At 36.9% G+C, this 20392-nt stretch overlaps 1 protein-coding gene and 2 long non-coding RNA genes across 4 annotated transcripts; 2 read left to right on the forward strand and 1 right to left on the reverse strand.

Moving 5' to 3' along the window:
* Positions 1–429: 429 nt before the first annotated feature.
* Positions 430–10580, reverse strand: LOC101900286 (kinesin-related protein 4). Of its 2 annotated transcripts, none has more exons than XM_005190350.4 (10): positions 10373–10580; positions 9781–9985; positions 8990–9174; positions 8334–8936; positions 8120–8269; positions 5930–8050; positions 2277–5874; positions 1961–2219; positions 1821–1906; positions 430–1763 (listed from the first exon to the last, which is right to left on the reverse strand). In XM_005190350.4, the coding sequence occupies exons 2-10, from the start codon at positions 9944–9946 to the stop codon at positions 1252–1254; spliced, it is 7680 nt and encodes a 2559-aa protein (XP_005190407.2). In that variant the 5' UTR covers positions 9947–9985; positions 10373–10580; the 3' UTR covers positions 430–1251. The 2 variants fall into 2 exon arrangements, with proteins under 2 accessions (XP_005190407.2, XP_058981256.1); XM_059125273.1 differs by having other exon boundaries at positions 9781–10298.
* Positions 10581–12029: 1449 nt separating this feature from the next.
* LOC131803700 (uncharacterized) lies at positions 12030–15026 on the forward strand. Its single transcript, XR_009342731.1, has 3 exons — positions 12030–12881; positions 12949–14713; positions 14781–15026. It is a non-coding gene; the product is annotated as an uncharacterized LOC131803700 (long non-coding RNA).
* An 18-nt stretch (positions 15027–15044) lies between these two features.
* On the forward strand, positions 15045–19872 carry LOC109613867 (uncharacterized). The gene is made up of 4 exons (XR_009342732.1): positions 15045–15897; positions 15965–17729; positions 17797–19560; positions 19627–19872. It is a non-coding gene; the product is annotated as an uncharacterized LOC109613867 (long non-coding RNA).
* The last annotated feature ends 520 nt before the right edge of the window (positions 19873–20392 follow it).

A 20392-nucleotide genomic window follows, 5' to 3' on the forward strand; every position in this document is an offset into this window, starting at 1 on the left:
ATGCTACTGCATTTTATAATTTTATATTTATATCTCCTAAAGCTGTATTAAAACTCTAGATCAGGTACTGGAAAACTGGACTATAATATATACGTTTCATCATATTCTAATGGTTCTTTTGGCAGATACCATATCGATGTTGTTACCCGTCAATTCTTCTTACTTACCGCTATAAATAGTGACCCCATGAACTATGCTACTGCATTTAACTCAAACAAGTCAAAATTTAATTTAATATTTGATTAAAATCAAAATTTAATTTAATATTGGATTAAATTCTGACTTGAGATTTATTTTCAAAATTTAATTTGACATTGGATTAAATTCTGATTTAAGATTTATTTTCTGAGTACCAGCAAACATTTCGGGTTAAATCTTGTGGGACGCGAAATGAACGTTGATTGATTAAATTAAAAATATATATACAAATACGTTTTTTGTTTTCAAAATACCATAGAATATCGGCATGTATATTTTTCGTGTTTATTCCTAAAATTATAATAAATACATATATTTTGAAAAAGGTAGATATTAAAGACAAATACCCATTTTTTACTTAATGCTTTGTAATGTTGTCTATATTATACGTTCGAATACATATGTGGAATTAATCGCAGAAAAAACTAATGCTTAATATAAATACAAATGGTAGTATATACTAAAAAATTAGTATAATATGGATGGTTAATCTGCCAATTTAATTGAACATTTGATTAAAGTACTGATGGAATTTGGTAAAATATTTACTTAATGCCTTAAAACACTTGAAATAAATCTGAACGAATTTAGTCAACTTAATCTGGCACGAAGTATTATGCAAAAGCAAATAAAAAAATTTCTAAGTTTGAAGATTTTTTAACTTACCAATGCATGAAAAAATTTAAATTACAAGTTAATTGAAGGTGGAAAATAAAATTTAAAGGATTTTAAAATTATACAAAATTTTCTTTAAAATTTAAATAATAAATTTATTGAGAATGCCCAATTTAAAATGGGTATGCCCAAATTAAAACGTATTAAATTTAAAAACGCGACTTGAACAGTATAAATGTGCAATCACTACTTCTGCACCAGATTATAGACACACATTACTAAACCAAATCGGCAAACGAAGTTTACAATTGAATTAAGCAATTTTGAATTGTAGTACGTATGTAAATAAATCTATTAACGTTTTTATTTGTTACTTATTGTGGATGTCCACCGGTGAAAATAATATGTACATTATTATACGAATCATTTTTTCTTACGCTACGTAGTGTAATCGTCGTGTTGAGAACTAAAATAGCTCACTAAGCCACTAAACTCGCTAGCCTGTCGGTCAGTTGCCGGTGTTTCGTGTATTGCTGTCAATTGGGGATCATCTGCTACGTCCTGTTTGTTGCAAGGTGAATCCTGAGTTGTTGATAAAAGTTCCTCTTGCTGTATTGGCGACTTAACCCTAGAGCTGCTTGCAGAATATTCTTCCAACGTCGTCAGTTGCTTTCTTGAATCAGGGATTGGCTTTGGAGATGTTTTAACCGGCGATTTTAAAGTATTGCTTTCAGAAGATATTTCCTGTTTAATAACTATTGGTTTGGCAATAGTATCTTCCTCGATAACTCTTGGTGGCATGGGCTTGTCTTTATTAGAGAGAAGTGTCGCTGACTGAACGCTAGAGGCAATGACCGACGTAGGAGGTTGCTGTAGAATCACTTGGGACCGTACTGGGGTTGTCAATGGTGGAGGAGGGGGGTAAAAACTATATGGAGGGTGATATGGACCTGGAAATGCACAAATATTAGTTGTCTATGTTTTATAAATTTTTAAAATATACTAACGTGGTTCTGTTGGATAATCTGTCGAATGAAGGTTAGGCCTGTGATTGCCACGATGAACAAAATTTGGATTTCCATATATAGGTGGCCTAAGGTAAAAAAATTAGAACAGACCTGATTTTGAAATCTATGATAATTCGTACCCGTATACATTAAGGTGAGAGCCGGAATGCCTTGTGGGTGGCACACTTCCAATAAAGGGCGGTAGATGTACCTGAGGTCTGACATTTGCGGAACTGGTTGTTGATGGTGCCGATAAGGCTCCTTTTAAAGGGGGTGGAGGACCATATGAATGTCGTAATGCCGAATGGGTTGTCAAATGCCCTTGCGGTATTGGCGGCGGACCCCGATGTCGTTGTGTATTTCCATGTGGAATGCGAGATGAAGGTGAGCCGTAAAAGCCTTAAAGAATAAATACGTTAATATCAAGAGATTTATCTAAATTATTATAGGAGAAACCTTCAGGTCCTGCAAATATTGGTCCGGTTTGTATGGTATTTAAGGAACGAGGCTGCATAGTAGGAATTGCACTGCCTTGTTGTTCTGGAGCCTTAGTAGGTGCTGATACTCTTATAACACCATCTGATCCTTTGAAAGAGTACGGTGGTTTGATAATTCCAATAGATGAGTTCGCAATACTTGCTGAAGTGGAAGCAGAAGCTGCAGCAGCTACGGCTGCCGCTGTCTGCTGCTTTTGTAAAGTATCTCTTAGAGGTGTAATTTTCTTTCGACGTCCTCTGGGTTTAACTTCAGACTCAGCTGTTGGCGCTGTCGCTTTGCTTTGTGACTGCATATTTATTTGTTGTGTTGATTTAACAATTAAAGGAGTGGACATGCGGGAAGGTGCATTAACTGCTGATGGAGAAGATGGGACTTGTGTACTGTTAGTCATTCGAGTAATTAGAGATTGATTATTCGGTGGCATAGGATATGAACTGGAGAATGATTGATTTGCCGGCGATGAAAGAGCATTCTGCAGTAAGTGACTCAAGTGCGGGGAAGTATGTCTTTGGACCACTATCGGCGCTCCGTGCACACTGTCATGATGTTGATGGCGCAATAAAGGAGGATGCATTGTGGGCATTGGAAATCGTTTTCTAACAGGCTCTTGAAGACCAGAGGATGCAACTGCAATGGTTGGTTGCAATGTTACAGTAGAAAGTTCTGGGGTTTTATCAGTAGTATGTACATTTTCCACAGGTTTCGATTTTGCTTTGACGGAGGCTGGCGTTGGTTGAATAATTTCATCAGATGGCGGCAGATCTCTTGTTGCAACAGCAGCAAACTCTTCTTCATCTTCAACCATACGAGCGATGGCGTCTTCATCCATGTCTTCCGGTAGATCGTCAGGTAAGTCTGCGTCATCAAACTCATCATCAACATCATTTAGTGAATCATCTAATGGTTCGCCACGACGTTGCAAGTAATCAATGTCAAGTACCTTGGCTTGTCTTATTACGGACATCGGCACTGTAGACAATGTATCTCCAACCGACTTCGAAGGTGATTTTTTCTCCCTATCACATTCACTTTTGATAGGTGTAAGGCGAGGCGTAGCAACAAGTTTTGCGCCTTCTGCATTCTTTTCTGCTAACATACGCTTTATTTCCTCTTGACGTTTTATGAATTTTTCACGCTCTTCTGGCGGTGTATCGGGACGTTTCACACCAGGTTTAATGCCGCCATCTGAACTATCATCGTCGAAATCCTCTATGTAAGCATACCGTCTACCACGAGTACGCCTCGTACTATCGCCACTATCTGAAAAACTCTTATCCTCATCTGAGAATTTTTTATTGTTAGAAGTTTTAGCTTTCGCTTTGCTTGAATTGGAATTAGTCTTTAGGGGCTGTGAACGTGGTTGTTTTCCTCCACCAACTGCACCGTTACTATCATCTTCAATTTCTTCTTCGTCGGTATCTGTTATATCGTCATCCGAATACACCTCCTTCTTGGATTTATTCAAATGACGGACCTTTGTTTTGCTAGACTTTCCTGCTGTTGGACCAGATGTCTTTTTCGATTTTTTACGTTTGTTGGGGCGCCAAGCTCCATCCGATTCATCAGTTGTTGTATCATCACACAAATCAGCGCTATCAATGTTGTTTGATAGCTCCGACAGATCTTCGTCATCTATTTCACTTTCAGTATAATCAGATTCAACTTTCCGTTTCTTTTTCGATTTAGGTTTTTGTACTTCTTCATCGTCATCACTGTTGTCTACTATAAAATTCCTGTCCTTGCGACGTTCTCTAAAAGCACGTCTTGCAGCTTTTCTCTGTTTTTTCCTTGACTTGCCTTTTCGTTTATATATTTCCAAACTTGAGTCACTATTAATTGAGCATGACCCAAAGCTGTCGTCTTCTTCGTCCACGGACGACCCTTTAAAATCTTCATCAGAAGCATCGTCGTCTTCCGAGCTTATATCTAATGTCGTTAGCTTACGAGATTTTTTCTTCATTGTCGACTTTGACTGAACAAGGTCCTTTATTAGTTCATCCTCACTTTCGCTTTCATCTTTTTGAGCGCTCTCTTTTTCGTTCCTGGAATCGTTTTTCTCTTCTTTTTCCACCGGCATGTCAGAGGTCTCAAGATTTTTCTGCCTCGCCTTCTCCTCCTTGTCAGCTTCTATTATTGTTGATATATCTTTCCCTCGACCTAAATTACCTGCTCCAGCAACCTCATCCATTTCCTTCTTAAGTGCAGAATTAATAAGGTCATCATACTCATTCAATCTGTAACTAACATTTAATTGCCTTCGCTTTCTCAATTTGTAGATTGGTTCGTCGTCACTATCAGAAAACGAGGAAGACGATTCACTTTTTGATACACTTTCAGAATTTGATGTTCTATGAGAATTGCTGTCACTTTCCGAAAGACTTTTTTGCTTATGGCTTCTAGTATTACGATATGAATATTGCCTTCGATCATTCCTTCGGCGTTTGTCAATTGTCTTCTTTTTCGGAAGTTTCTTGTTCTCTGTTTCACTTTCGCCAGAGTTGGAGTTTGTTGCGGCATCGCTCTCTACACTGTGCTCAGTATTTATGTCGCTGCTGCTACCATCTTGACCATGCTGAATTTTCTTAGTTTTTCGTTTATTTTGACTTGTGAGCTCTTCTTCCTCTAAACGTCGCGCATTTTCTTTCTCCATCTGGCGTTTCAATTCTTCTTGCTCTTCTTTTTTGCGCTCAACCATTTCATCAAACTCGTTTAGCTGTCCCTCTAATGCTTTTATTAATTGTTCTTGTTGACACGGTGGGCAGTACCAGTCACCTTCCGGAATATAAAAAAGAACAGGCGATAAACATGAACAATGATAACCTTTGTCGCATTTATCGCACAGTAATATCCACTCTGGGTGGTCCGACTTATGACATTTTTGACAAGCTTCCTCTTCATCTGGCTCATTGTCTACATCATTTTCTTTGCGAACAGTTCGTGCTCTCTTCATGGGTACTACTTGAGTTTCATCCTCAATATCCGATTCAGGTGAGAATTCGTGATCCGACCTGAAAAGTGGCGAACCAGGATCTGTCTCATAACGATGGTGCTCTTCATACTCCTCTTCATCTGGTTCTTCTTGCTCTTCTGATCCGGATGACCAGCTGCCATTCTTTCCCGGACATTTCTTTTTCTGCACTTTCTTCTTTGTGTCGATTTCACTCTCCTCTGATTCTGATGAAGGTTCTGAGGGGGGAAGAATGGTAGGATCCGCTTCTTTTTCTGCCTTCTTTTTCTTTTTTAACTCTTGCTTCATTGTTCTTAAAGCTATTTCCTCAAGTTTTCGACGCTCAGCTTCCTCTCGAATTTTTAACTGAGCTATGCGCCTTGATTGACGCACAGGTGTTTCAGCGTCGGTGGTATCAATTATATTTGTAGCATCAACATCACGTTGCTTACGATTTCCCTTAACCACTTTTTTCGATGATGCCGGTATATCTGTCTTAATAGCGTCTGGAATTGTATTGGCTTTTTCGTCAGAAACTTCTCCTCCGTCTTCCTTCTTAACTGATTTGCTTCGATCTACACCAACGGGGGAAAGACATTTGTTTAAAACCTAAAATGTAATTGTTCGTTAAAAACCCAATGAACGATTAAGAAAAATACATCACCTTTTCTGATTCCATGTTTTTATCTGCGGGCATTTCTTTGCTATTCAATTTACTCTTCTCCGCCACCGATTCAGTTCTTTTTACATCTATTTTCTTTTTATTAGATTGGCAAATATTCGCATTACCACGCCTCGTTGCTCTCCGACCATAACTCGAAACTGAAACATCTTCTTCTTTTTTTAATTCATCTACATGGACTGCAGGTTCTGCATCTTCTATGCTTAATACTTTTGTCTTAACGGCATCAGTTTCTCCTTTTTCGTGGAATTCGCTGTGCGAAACTTCCTTTTTAGCTTCTGGTTCCTCTTTAACAACATGGCAATCTGCCTCCTCACTGCTGTGCCGTTTTCTCTGCCGTTCAAAAACCTTACTTTTATTGTCTTTCATATTGTCTACCACAGAAGATTTTTCCTCTGTCCTGTTTTCATTTTTCACATCAGCCGTGTTATCAGCCATAGATTCTTTTTCTGTTTCTTCGTGCCAAATTTGTTTTAATAAATTCTTCTTTAAAGGCTTTGTTACAGGATTTTTTTTCGTTGTTGATGGCGGAGATTTTGTCCGTCTTTTAGAACAAATATCCTCACCAATTTCTTCGTGGGTCTTTTTCAACTTCTTGTCTATAATTTCTTCTAAAGTTTTCTTTTGTTTTGCTATGGATAAATGGGTATCACTTTTAGAAACTATCTCTTTCGACGGCTCGTTCTTTGCATTGTTTGTCATGCTTTTGCTCGGCAAATTATGTTCATCTGATCCGTTGGCGTTATTAGAAGATATCTGACTGGCGGATTTGTCTATCTGTTCAGTTTTAATCAACTTCTTTTCAATATGTTTTTTAGGCGAACATATTTTTCTTCTTCTTTGTGTATTCTCTTCTCCTCCACTCGATGAATTGACTTCATCGTGAACAGCTGCTTTCTTTGCCTCCACCTTTTTTCGCAACTCTGTATTGCTTTGTTTGGGACGCATTTTTAGCCGCTTTCCACCAACGTCGGGCTCATCAACTTCCGCGTCTTTATCATTATTGCAGTCTTCTGTGTTTTCAGAATTTATGTCAATCTCGCTTTCTGATTGCAAATTTTTCTGAATTGGCTGTGATTCGAATTTCCCCAAACGTCTTTTTCGGTTTAAGCTAGGTTGAATTTCTGAATTTGATGTTTCTTTTTCTTCAGCAATTTTAGGATCCGGAGTCTTTTCCAAATGTATGTCTGTATTTGTCGGTAAAGCATCAGCAGAACTTTCCTCTTTTTTTGGATTTTCGCCTGCGCTACAAATGTTTGCAGTAAGTTTGCTTTTTACATTTCTTGCAAGTCTGGATTTTGGAGCACTGTTTTTGGAATCAGACAACTCTTTTGCTTTCTCTGAATTATCTTTGTCATTTCTTAGATTTTCCGTGTCTGTATCGTTGCTTTTTGTTTTATTATCTTCTTTATCGATTGTTGTACTCTCAAGCTTCACTTCCTGACATTTTTCATCCTTGGGGTTCAATTTAACAGTTTCATTAATTGCATCAACTTTGATGTTGTCTTTCAAAGCGGATTCGGTTGATACATTATCTTCACTTTTTGAGTTGCCTATTAAACATTCTGTACCATATCCTTCTCCACACACTAAGACCAAATCCTCTTCAATAGCATCGCTTACATGTATTTCTTGTTCATCCTCAATGAAATAATCACCGCAATTAAAAAATACAGATTCGCATTCATTACCAGAACCTGTCCCTTCTACATGCAAAACAGGATCAGTGATAGCTTCACCTACAACTACATTCGGAATATCATCATCATCGAATTCCTCAATTTGTTTCTCTTCGTTTTCGTCTTCTTCAGCGGCTGCAGAGTCTATGTCCTCTTCTTCAATCTCATCTTCAGTATCTGATTCCTCTCCGCTATCTTCTCGGTCTTCTTCTCCTGTTTTGTCCTCCTCATCGTTGATAGTTGATATTTTGTACCGTTTGGTGTCCGGCAAAGAAGTTTTTTCGTTCTTTTCGGGATTAATTTCTTCTTGTGTTGTACATATGGGTTCCCGATCTTCACTTGCCAATCTCTTTTTACCCAATTTGTTTGTAGTGTCTTGCTCGCTCTGCGTGCTTGTTATTTGCTTCTGTGTTATAAGTATTGGCTAAAGCGAGTAAATATATTCCTTAGTTTGCTTACGAAACAATGTATTAATTTTTACCATATTTCTTACCTCAACTCTCCGCTTGTCTTCCGGGTTTCCTACATTCTGAACGCCTTTTTGTGCGATTTCCTTCTTTTCACATTTGCCCTCTGGATCTACTTTTGATTTCTTTTCTTCATTGTTCGTATCTTTTATTTTCTTTTGTGATATAATGATTGGCTGAAAAGTAATTGAATTTAAAATGGATTATTTAAGACATCGTTCTCATTTTGAAGAAACTCACCTCAATTTTCCTGCTTTTTTCGCTGTCATCGCTTTCCGCATCTTTACTCTTTCCTTCTAAAACGTATTCCTTATTTTCGCCAATATTCTCAGTGCAATCACGTGTATATTTACTATTCGAATATTCATTATCGTCTGTGGTTTGACCTTCTCCACCACTGGGAAGATCGTTTGTTTCACTTTCGATTAAAGTTTTGTCATTTGAGATTTTAATACTTAATTTCGGTACTTTTTGTTCACCACCGTCTGTTTTGGATTGGGTTTCTTCTAAATTAATTTTTGCGTCTGGTCCTGCTAAGCTATTGCTGCTGCTGGTATCTTCATCAATTGTGCCAATATCATTTGAAGGCAGTACTACCTCATTCCCACGTAGTCTATCTATCAAATTAACAAACTCCTCGCGATTAGTTGCAACAACTTGCCAAATATCTTCATCCAAATGCTCCTGGTAAATTCTTAAATTACAATCATTATCTTGTGTAATCCAGTATGCGTGACCAAGGCGATCGCGTCCTATCGGCTCCGACCTTAGCGACTCTGCCGATTGAGTTAGAATTTTGGCTCTGAATTTAGTATTTCGCTCGAATTGACTTTCAAGTAGCTCCTGCAAAAATTATAAAAATATTATTTTGCAAAAGATCAACAACTATCACCTACCTTTAATACCCTCAATTTTACTTTAAGGCTGGCATTTTTATATCCAAATCTTTCTATTTCCCAAGCATCTTGCGCGGAGTAGGAAAAACAAAATTTACTCAAAGCTGACTCCCAGCTCTTTTCGTGTACAGTTTTACGATTCTTCCGCATCAATTTTATATGCAAATCCTTTAAAGGAACAGCGACTGAAACGGCATAAAATATTATTTTATACGGAATTTGTTTAAAGATATGTAAAATTGATCAGATATTTGATACTTAAGCCGCATTAATAGGCACTATATTAATGTGCAGAATTCGTTTTTATTACGCTCAAACTGCTATTACAAATGCGTTTACTAATGCAAAAATAAATCTACGTAAAACCAATGCGATTTATTTTTAAGTGGAATGTAAATTATACTATTTTAAGAAACAATTTAGAAGTAAAGAATTATGCCAAATTTGTGACTTAAACAAATATTTTCCTTCTTTAAATACCAATATTTTTCCGTCGGGAAAAAAAATAAATCTGACAATACAAACGACTACTCTGTCAAGAATAAAAATCTAGTTGGCATTTGCAATATACATGCAGCAAAAAAAACATTTTTTTCTCTAGCAGAAATATCCAAAAACATTTCGTAAATACTTTCGAAAATAAAAGCTTTTATTAACATAAAATACACATCTAAAATATCTTTACATCCTGTTTCAATGCATTACCAATTATTGTTTTTTGCATACGCATACGGACAATAATTGGATATAATAGCAAGACAAAAAAAATTATGTTTTCTAAGCTGCCATACCTTCGTCTGTTTTGGTGAGCCACTCTTGAAGTTGTTTGAAATTCGGTATATCAATATTTAAGTCATGTCCAAACTTCTGCAGGAAAGCACATATTATCGCAAAATTTGGATCATTGGCACAAGAGCAACTGCTTCCTAAAGACATCTGCTGTTGTAGAGGACCCATTTGCGCAAATATTCCAACGTAGAAGAGTTCAGTTAAAACCTAAAATGATATTTAGATTAAAATTTGTACACACATTCGATAAATCTCATAGCTATTGTCAGAATGTTTATTGGTAAACAACAAGCCGCAGTATACTTCCACCAACACATCAATTGGACAAGCAAATTGAAGGCTACAGCTCGCATATTTGACTTTTTTCTTTGAGCAATACAGACTTTCATCCATTTTTATGCACATATCATTCTTTATTTTATCCGGAAAAATTTTCCAAGCGTTCTGGACACCACCTTAATTTGTTCTTTCGCATGGCTGTGGTAGTATGTTGGCGTTGTTGACCAATTTAACAAACAATCTGAAGAAAAATATATAATATTGGCATGTAGCGTCATAAGCGTATCTATTCATTTCCCAAAACACATATACCACCTTAATAATTATTAAATTTTTCCACACGCAATAAGTTGAGTTAATAAATAGTGGAAATATCACTTTATAGTCACATGCTGATAGTCATTCTCTCAAATAAAACTGTATTAAAACCTTCCAACACTATCTGTTTTACTTTTCAAGCAAATTCTTTGCAGAAAATTTTCAGTTTTCAATTTTCTTTATAGCCCAAAATAGGTATACCTAAATCGACTCTCATCTATCGATAACCTGCATCAAAATCGATTTCAATAACAAGAACTATCAACTATCTTTTTTTTGTTATTGACTTTCCAGTCGAGTCTGCGTCACCCCTCATTTGAACTAGACCCGTGCTTATTTGACAAATAATTGAACACCAACCGTTAAAAAAAGCATTGATTTAAAAATACAGTTCCTTTCAAAAGAACGCACTAATGCTGTCGCCGACATAAAACGTATACATTGGAGGAAAAATACTTTGTAATTAAACCAAATTGCTACATTATTCTGAATGCATTCCCAATCAATTTTTTTATGTGCACACAACTAAAATAGGGCAACGATTGCTACAATAATTACCTGAAAATGGACGTATCGTGCTTAAGGACTGTAAAGTAACGAGTTCTGCTGAATTTTCTTATTAAAATGCGCGGATAAATAGCAGTTACGTTTTGAAGAAAGTATGTAATGATCAAACATGCTACGACGTTACTTTGTCCTTGACCTATGATAAACTTCACCACAACTGAAAGCAACTTTTAACAAAACTTACAAGAGTGTGCTGCGTTTGCTATGCCTAACCATTAAATTAAACCAATTTGACTGACTCTTGCCGCCAACATAGTAACAAAACGAACAATACAAACACCACCTATATCATTCACCCTAAATTAACATCCCGTTTGTTCAGAGAAGCAATGAAAAGCCGATAACAATAAATCAACTACTTCGACATCGATGAGTTTGTTGTCAGCACTGTAGTGTGAGGGTGTGAGTGCCATTTGACATTCTGATTCAAAGCTCCTTTTTATTCCTATTGTCCCACCAATCTGTGCATACTATTTACCGCTAAAATACATCTCATACTCTGACATAAAAAGTGATGACTTCGATTACCATCACGACATCGACATGAAAAGGTTGCCAGCGCTGAAGTGGGAATTACTTTGACATTTTTCTTCAAACTTGTGCATTTCTTTGAATCGCGAATGCATGTGTGCACGATCATCATCAACCGCCAAAATGGAAGAAGCACATATTGTAGCAAAAATATGCAACAGAGGCAACTAAACAGGCAACAATATAGCCGACATCATATCAACTATGCGTAAAAAGATTCCAAAGTAAGTATTACACATGAAATAATCATTTCTATCGTCACAAGTTCACTCATCTAAAGCTTACTTTTAGGAATGCTGAACTTGAAGCTGAATTGCCTATCATTGCGTAGGAAAAAGTTGCGATTTACTTGAACCAATGTACGTTGTTACTTCGCGGTATATTTCGAAGGAGTAGGGTGTGCTACTGGCTATGGCGTCCTAGCAATGTCAACCTTCCGATAACCAGATACTTTCCAAAAAGTGTGGTAATGTGGACAACCAGTTATGATATTAGACTAATGCTGTCGCCGACATAAAACGTATACATTGGAGGAAAAATACTTTGTAATTAAACCAAATTGCTACATTATTCTGAATGCATTCCCAATCAATTTTTTTATGTGCACACAACTAAAATAGGGCAACGATTGCTACAATAATTACCTGAAAATGGACGTATCGTGCTTAAGGACTGTAAAGTAACGAGTTCTGCTGAATTTTCTTATTAAAATGCGCGGATAAATAGCAGTTACGTTTTGAAGAAAGTATGTAATGATCAAACATGCTACGACGTTACTTTGTCCTTGACCTATGATAAACTTCACCACAACTGAAAGCAACTTTTAACAAAACTTACAAGAGTGTGCTGCGTTTGCTATGCCTAACCATTAAATTAAACCAATTTGACTGACTCTTGCCGCCAACATAGTAACAAAACGAACAATACAAACACCACCTATATCATTCACCCTAAATTAACATCCCGTTTGTTCAGAGAAGCAATGAAAAGCCGATAACAATAAATCAACTACTTCGACATCGATGAGTTTGTTGTCAGCACTGTAGTGTGAGGGTGTGAGTGCCATTTGACATTCTGATTCAAAGCTCCTTTTTATTCCTATTGTCCCACCAATCTGTGCATACTATTTACCGCTAAAATACATCTCATACTCTGACATAAAAAGTGATGACTTCGATTACCATCACGACATCGACATGAAAAGGTTGCCAGCGCTGAAGTGGGAATTACTTTGACATTTTTCTTCAAACTTGTGCATTTCTTTGAATCGCGAATGCATGTGTGCACGATCATCATCAACCGCCAAAATGGAAGAAGCACATATTGTAGCAAAAATATGCAACAGAGGCAACTAAACAGGCAACAATATAGCCGACATCATATCAACTATGCGTAAAAAGATTCCAAAGTAAGTATTACACATGAAATAATCATTTCTATCGTCACAAGTTCACTCATCTAAAGCTTACTTTTAGGAATGCTGAACTTGAAGCTGAATTGCCTATCATTGCGTAGGAAAAAGTTGCGATTTACTTGAACCAATGTACGTTGTTACTTCGCGGTATATTTCGAAGGAGTAGGGTGTGCTACTGGCTATGGCGTCCTAGCAATGTCAACCTTCCGATAACCAGATACTTTCCAAAAAGTGTGGTAATGTGGACAACCAGTTATGATATTAGACTTGGTGAATCTATAACCCTTGGACTTGCGTCATCCAGAACCTTATTTAAAGAATTTTCGGGACATCCCAAATGTTACATCAACTGTCTAAATAGTAATTTAGTGTCAAACCACCCTTTGTATTATAGGAAGTCTTTCAGTGTATGAAGAAATGATTACAGGACGCTAATGGTAAACCAATGCTGCTCAAATTGAAAGACTGCCTTGTGGATGACATTGCTGAAATATAACCGACGCATTATAAGTAGAATGTGATTGGATTGCATTTGCCAGCATATACGTTACACACGAAACATTTCAGCATAGCAAGTTGCTCGCCAAAAATGTTGTTCGACCGAAACTTTAACGAAAGATGCACAGTGAATATGGCTCAGCCTTCCATCTCTATAAAGGAACGACAAGCTGAGGCGCTGTCAATATAACGATATATGTAGGAAAACCAGAATATTCCGACTAACTTTTTTATTTTAGTAATGTATAATTGGAAGCTGGATTGCGTTATGAAAGTATCTGTGTATATATTTCAACAAACTATAGTCATACCAAAGGACCACAAGCGCAGATTAAATTAATTTGAAATCTTGACTTCAACTCCATAACATTTATGTATCCACATCTATTTTTAATTATGTTATTGGGGATAAAAGCTATAATATTGCCGACAGCATATCAGCTCTATATCTGCAAAGGAATACTTGCAAATTAAATCAAATTCCTACATTATTCTGAAGGCGTCTCCAACCAATTTTTTATGTGCACACAACTAAAATAGGGCAACGATTGCTACAATAATTACCTGAAAATGGACGTATCGTCCTTAAGGACTGTAAAGTAACGAGTTCTGCTGAATTTTCTTATTAAAATGCGCGGATAAATAGCAGTTACGTTTTGAAGAAAGTATGTAATGATCAAACATGCTACGACGTTACTTTGTCCTTGACCTATGATAAACTTCACCACAACTGAAAGCAACTTTTAACAAAACTTACAAGAGTGTGCTGCGTTTGCTATGCCTAACCATTAAATTAAACCAATTTGACTGACTCTTGCCGCCAACATAGTAACAAAACGAACAATACAAACACCACCTATATCATTCACCCTAAATTAACATCCCGTTTGTTCAGAGAAGCAATGAAAAGCCGATAACAATAAATCAACTACTTCGACATCGATGAGTTTGTTGTCAGCACTGTAGTGTGAGGGTGTGAGTGCCATTTGACATTCTGATTCAAAGCTCCTTTTTATTCCTATTGTCCCACCAATCTGTGCATACTATTTACCGCTAAAATACATCTCATACTCTGACATAAAAAGTGATGACTTCGATTACCATCACGACATCGACATGAAAAGGTTGCCAGCGCTGAAGTGGGAATTACTTTGACATTTTTCTTCAAACTTGTGCATTTCTTTGAATCGCGAATGCATGTGTGCACGATCATCATCAACCGCCAAAATGGAAGAAGCACATATTGTAGCAAAAATATGCAACAGAGGCAACTAAACAGGCAACAATATAGCCGACATCATATCAACTATGCGTAAAAAGATTCCAAAGTAAGTATTACACATGAAATAATCATTTCTATCGTCACAAGTTCACTCATCTAAAGCTTACTTTTAGGAATGCTGAACTTGAAGCTGAATTGCCTATCATTGCGTAGGAAAAAGTTGCGATTTACTTGAACCAATGTACGTTGTTACTTCGCGGTATATTTCGAAGGAGTAGGGTGTGCTACTGGCTATGGCGTCCTAGCAATGTCAACCTTCCGATAACCAGATACTTTCCAAAAAGTGTGGTAATGTGGACAACCAGTTATGATATTAGACTAATGCTGTCGCCGACATAAAACGTATACATTGGAGGAAAAATACTTTGTAATTAAACCAAATTGCTACATTATTCTGAATGCATTCCCAATCAATTTTTTTATGTGCACACAACTAAAATAGGGCAACGATTGCTACAATAATTACCTGAAAATGGACGTATCGTGCTTAAGGACTGTAAAGTAACGAGTTCTGCTGAATTTTCTTATTAAAATGCGCGGATAAATAGCAGTTACGTTTTGAAGAAAGTATGTAATGATCAAACATGCTACGACGTTACTTTGTCCTTGACCTATGATAAACTTCACCACAACTGAAAGCAACTTTTAACAAAACTTACAAGAGTGTGCTGCGTTTGCTATGCCTAACCATTAAATTAAACCAATTTGACTGACTCTTGCCGCCAACATAGTAACAAAACGAACAATACAAACACCACCTATATCATTCACCCTAAATTAACATCCCGTTTGTTCAGAGAAGCAATGAAAAGCCGATAACAATAAATCAACTACTTCGACATCGATGAGTTTGTTGTCAGCACTGTAGTGTGAGGGTGTGAGTGCCATTTGACATTCTGATTCAAAGCTCCTTTTTATTCCTATTGTCCCACCAATCTGTGCATACTATTTACCGCTAAAATACATCTCATACTCTGACATAAAAAGTGATGACTTCGATTACCATCACGACATCGACATGAAAAGGTTGCCAGCGCTGAAGTGGGAATTACTTTGACATTTTTCTTCAAACTTGTGCATTTCTTTGAATCGCGAATGCATGTGTGCACGATCATCATCAACCGCCAAAATGGAAGAAGCACATATTGTAGCAAAAATATGCAACAGAGGCAACTAAACAGGCAACAATATAGCCGACATCATATCAACTATGCGTAAAAAGATTCCAAAGTAAGTATTACACATGAAATAATCATTTCTATCGTCACAAGTTCACTCATCTAAAGCTTACTTTTAGGAATGCTGAACTTGAAGCTGAATTGCCTATCATTGCGTAGGAAAAAGTTGCGATTTACTTGAACCAATGTACGTTGTTACTTCGCGGTATATTTCGAAGGAGTAGGGTGTGCTACTGGCTATGGCGTCCTAGCAATGTCAACCTTCCGATAACCAGATACTTTCCAAAAAGTGTGGTAATGTGGACAACCAGTTATGATATTAGACTTGGTGAATCTATAACCCTTGGACTTGCGTCATCCAGAACCTTATTTAAAGAATTTTCGGGACATCCCAAATGTTACATCAACTGTCTAAATAGTAATTTAGTGTCAAACCACCCTTTGTATTATAGGAAGTCTTTCAGTGTATGAAGAAATGATTACAGGACGCTAATGGTAAACCAATGCTGCTCAAATTGAAAGACTGCCTTGTGGATGACATTGCTGAAATATAACCGACGCATTATAAGTAGAATGTGATTGGATTGCATTTGCCAGCATATACGTTACACACGAAACATTTCAGCATAGCAAGTTGCTCGCCAAAAATGTTGTTCGACCGAAACTTTAACGAAAGATGCACAGTGAATATGGCTCAGCCTTCCATCTCTATAAAGGAACGACAAGCTGAGGCGCTGTCAATATAACGATATATGTAGGAAAACCAGAATATTCCGACTAACTTTTTTATTTTAGTAATGTATAATTGGAAGCTGGATTGCGTTATGAAAGTATCTGTGTATATATTTCAACAAACTATAGTCATACCAAAGGACCACAAGCGCAGATTAAATTAATTTGAAATCTTGACTTCAACTCCATAACATTTATGTATCCACATCTATTTTTAATTATGTTATTGGGGATAAAAGCTATAATATTGCCGACAGCATATCAGCTCTATATCTGCAAAGGAATACTTGCAAATTAAATCAAATTCCTACATTATTCTGAAGGCGTCTCCAACCAATTTTTTATGTGCACACAACTAAAATAGGGCAACGATTGCTACAATAATTACCTGAAAATGGACGTATCGTCCTTAAGGACTGTAAAGTAACGAGTTCTGCTGAATTTTCTTATTAAAATGCGCGGATAAATAGCAGTTACGTTTTGAAGAAAGTATGTAATGATCAAACATGCTACGACGTTACTTTGTCCTTGACCTATGATAAACTTCACCACAACTGAAAGCAACTTTTAACAAAACTTACAAGAGTGTGCTGCGTTTGCTATGCCTAACCATTAAATTAAACCAATTTGACTGACTCTTGCCGCCAACATAGTAACAAAACGAACAATACAAACACCACCTATATCATTCACCCTAAATTAACATCCCGTTTGTTCAGAGAAGCAATGAAAAGCCGATAACAATAAATCAACTACTTCGACATCGATGAGTTTGTTGTCAGCACTGTAGTGTGAGGGTGTGAGTGCCATTTGACATTCTGATTCAAAGCTCCTTTTTATTCCTATTGTCCCACCAATCTGTGCATACTATTTACCGCTAAAATACATCTCATACTCTGACATAAAAAGTGATGACTTCGATTACCATCACGACATCGACATGAAAAGGTTGCCAGCGCTGAAGTGGGAATTACTTTGACATTTTTCTTCAAACTTGTGCATTTCTTTGAATCGCGAATGCATGTGTGCACGATCATCATCAACCGCCAAAATGGAAGAAGCACATATTGTAGCAAAAATATGCAACAGAGGCAACTAAACAGGCAACAATATAGCCGACATCATATCAACTATGCGTAAAAAGATTCCAAAGTAAGTATTACACATGAAATAATCATTTCTATCGTCACAAGTTCACTCATCTAAAGCTTACTTTTAGGAATGCTGAACTTGAAGCTGAATTGCCTATCATTGCGTAGGAAAAAGTTGCGATTTACTTGAACCAATGTACGTTGTTACTTCGCGGTATATTTCGAAGGAGTAGGGTGTGCTACTGGCTATGGCGTCCTAGCAATGTCAACCTTCCGATAACCAGATACTTTCCAAAAAGTGTGGTAATGTGGACAACCAGTTATGATATTAGACTTGGTGAATCTATAACCCTTGGACTTGCGTCATCCAGAACCTTATTTAAAGAATTTTCGGGACATCCCAAATGTTACATCAACTGTCTAAATAGTAATTTAGTGTCAAACCACCCTTTGTATTATAGGAAGTCTTTCAGTGTATGAAGAAATGATTACAGGACGCTAATGGTAAACCAATGCTGCTCAAATTGAAAGACTGCCTTGTGGATGACATTGCTGAAATATAACCGACGCATTATAAGTAGAATGTGATTGGATTGCATTTGCCAGCATATACGTTACACACGAAACATTTCAGCATAGCAAGTTGCTCGCCAAAAATGTTGTTCGACCGAAACTTTAACGAAAGATGCACAGTGAATATGGCTCAGCCTTCCATCTCTATAAAGGAACGACAAGCTGAGGCGCTGTCAATATAACGATATATGTAGGAAAACCAGAATATTCCGACTAACTTTTTATTTTAGTAATGTATAATTGGAAGCTGGATTGCGTTATGAAAGTATCTGTGTATATATTTCAACAAACTATAGTCATACCAAAGGACCACAAGCGCAGATTAAATTAATTTGAAATCTTGACTTCAACTCCATAACATTTATGTATCCACATCTATTTTTAATTATGTTATTGGGGATAAAAGCTATAATATTGCCGACAGCATATCAGCTCTATATCTGCAAAGGAATACTTGCAAATTAAATCAAATTCCTACATTATTCTGAAGGCGTCTCCAACCAATTTTTTATGTGCACACAACTAAAATAGGGCAACGATTGCTACAATAATTACCTGAAAATGGACGTATCGTCCTTAAGGACTGTAAAGTAACGAGTTCTGCTGAATTTTCTTATTAAAATGCGCGGATAAATAGCAGTTACGTTTTGAAGAAAGTATGTAATGATCAAACATGCTACGACGTTACTTTGTCCTTGACCTATGATAAACTTCACCACAACTGAAAGCAACTTTTAACAAAACTTACAAGAGTGTGCTGCGTTTGCTATGCCTAACCATTAAATTAAACCAATTTGACTGACTCTTGCCGCCAACATAGTAACAAAACGAACAATACAAACACCACCTATATCATTCACCCTAAATTAACATCCCGTTTGTTCAGAGAAGCAATGAAAAGCCGATAACAATAAATCAACTACTTCGACATCGATGAGTTTGTTGTCAGCACTGTAGTGTGAGGGTGTGAGTGCCATTTGACATTCTGATTCAAAGCTCCTTTTTATTCCTATTGTCCCACCAATCTGTGCATACTATTTACCGCTAAAATACATCTCATACTCTGACATAAAAAGTGATGACTTCGATTACCATCACGACATCGACATGAAAAGGTTGCCAGCGCTGAAGTGGGAATTACTTTGACATTTTTCTTCAAACTTGTGCATTTCTTTGAATCGCGAATGCATGTGTGCACGATCATCATCAACCGCCAAAATGGAAGAAGCACATATTGTAGCAAAAATATGCAACAGAGGCAACTAAACAGGCAACAATATAGCCGACATCATATCAACTATGCGTAAAAAGATTCCAAAGTAAGTATTACACATGAAATAATCATTTCTATCGTCACAAGTTCACTCATCTAAGCTTACTTTTAGGAATGCTGAACTTGAAGCTGAATTGCCTATCATTGCGTAGGAAAAAGTTGCGATTTACTTGAACCAATGTACGTTGTTACTTCGCGGTATATTTCGAAGGAGTAGGGTGTGCTACTGGCTATGGCGTCCTAGCAATGTCAACCTTCCGATAACCAGATACTTTCCAAAAAGTGTGGTAATGTGGACAACCAGTTATGATATTAGACTAATGCTGTCGCCGACATAAAACGTATACATTGGAGGAAAAATACTTTGTAATTAAACCAAATTGCTACATTATTCTGAATGCATTCCCAATCAATTTTTTTATGTGCACACAACTAAAATAGGGCAACGATTGCTACAATAATTACCTGAAAATGGACGTATCGTGCTTAAGGACTGTAAAGTAACGAGTTCTGCTGAATTTTCTTATTAAAATGCGCGGATAAATAGCAGTTACGTTTTGAAGAAAGTATGTAATGATCAAACATGCTACGACGTTACTTTGTCCTTGACCTATGATAAACTTCACCACAACTGAAAGCAACTTTTAACAAAACTTACAAGAGTGTGCTGCGTTTGCTATGCCTAACCATTAAATTAAACCAATTTGACTGACTCTTGCCGCCAACATAGTAACAAAACGAACAATACAAACACCACCTATATCATTCACCCTAAATTAACATCCCGTTTGTTCAGAGAAGCAATGAAAAGCCGATAACAATAAATCAACTACTTCGACATCGATGAGTTTGTTGTCAGCACTGTAGTGTGAGGGTGT

The sequence above is a fragment of the Musca domestica genome, unplaced genomic scaffold (assembly GCF_030504385.1).
Source record: "Musca domestica strain aabys unplaced genomic scaffold, Musca_domestica.polishedcontigs.V.1.1 32, whole genome shotgun sequence".
NCBI classification, from domain to species: Eukaryota; Metazoa; Arthropoda; class Insecta; order Diptera; family Muscidae; genus Musca; species Musca domestica.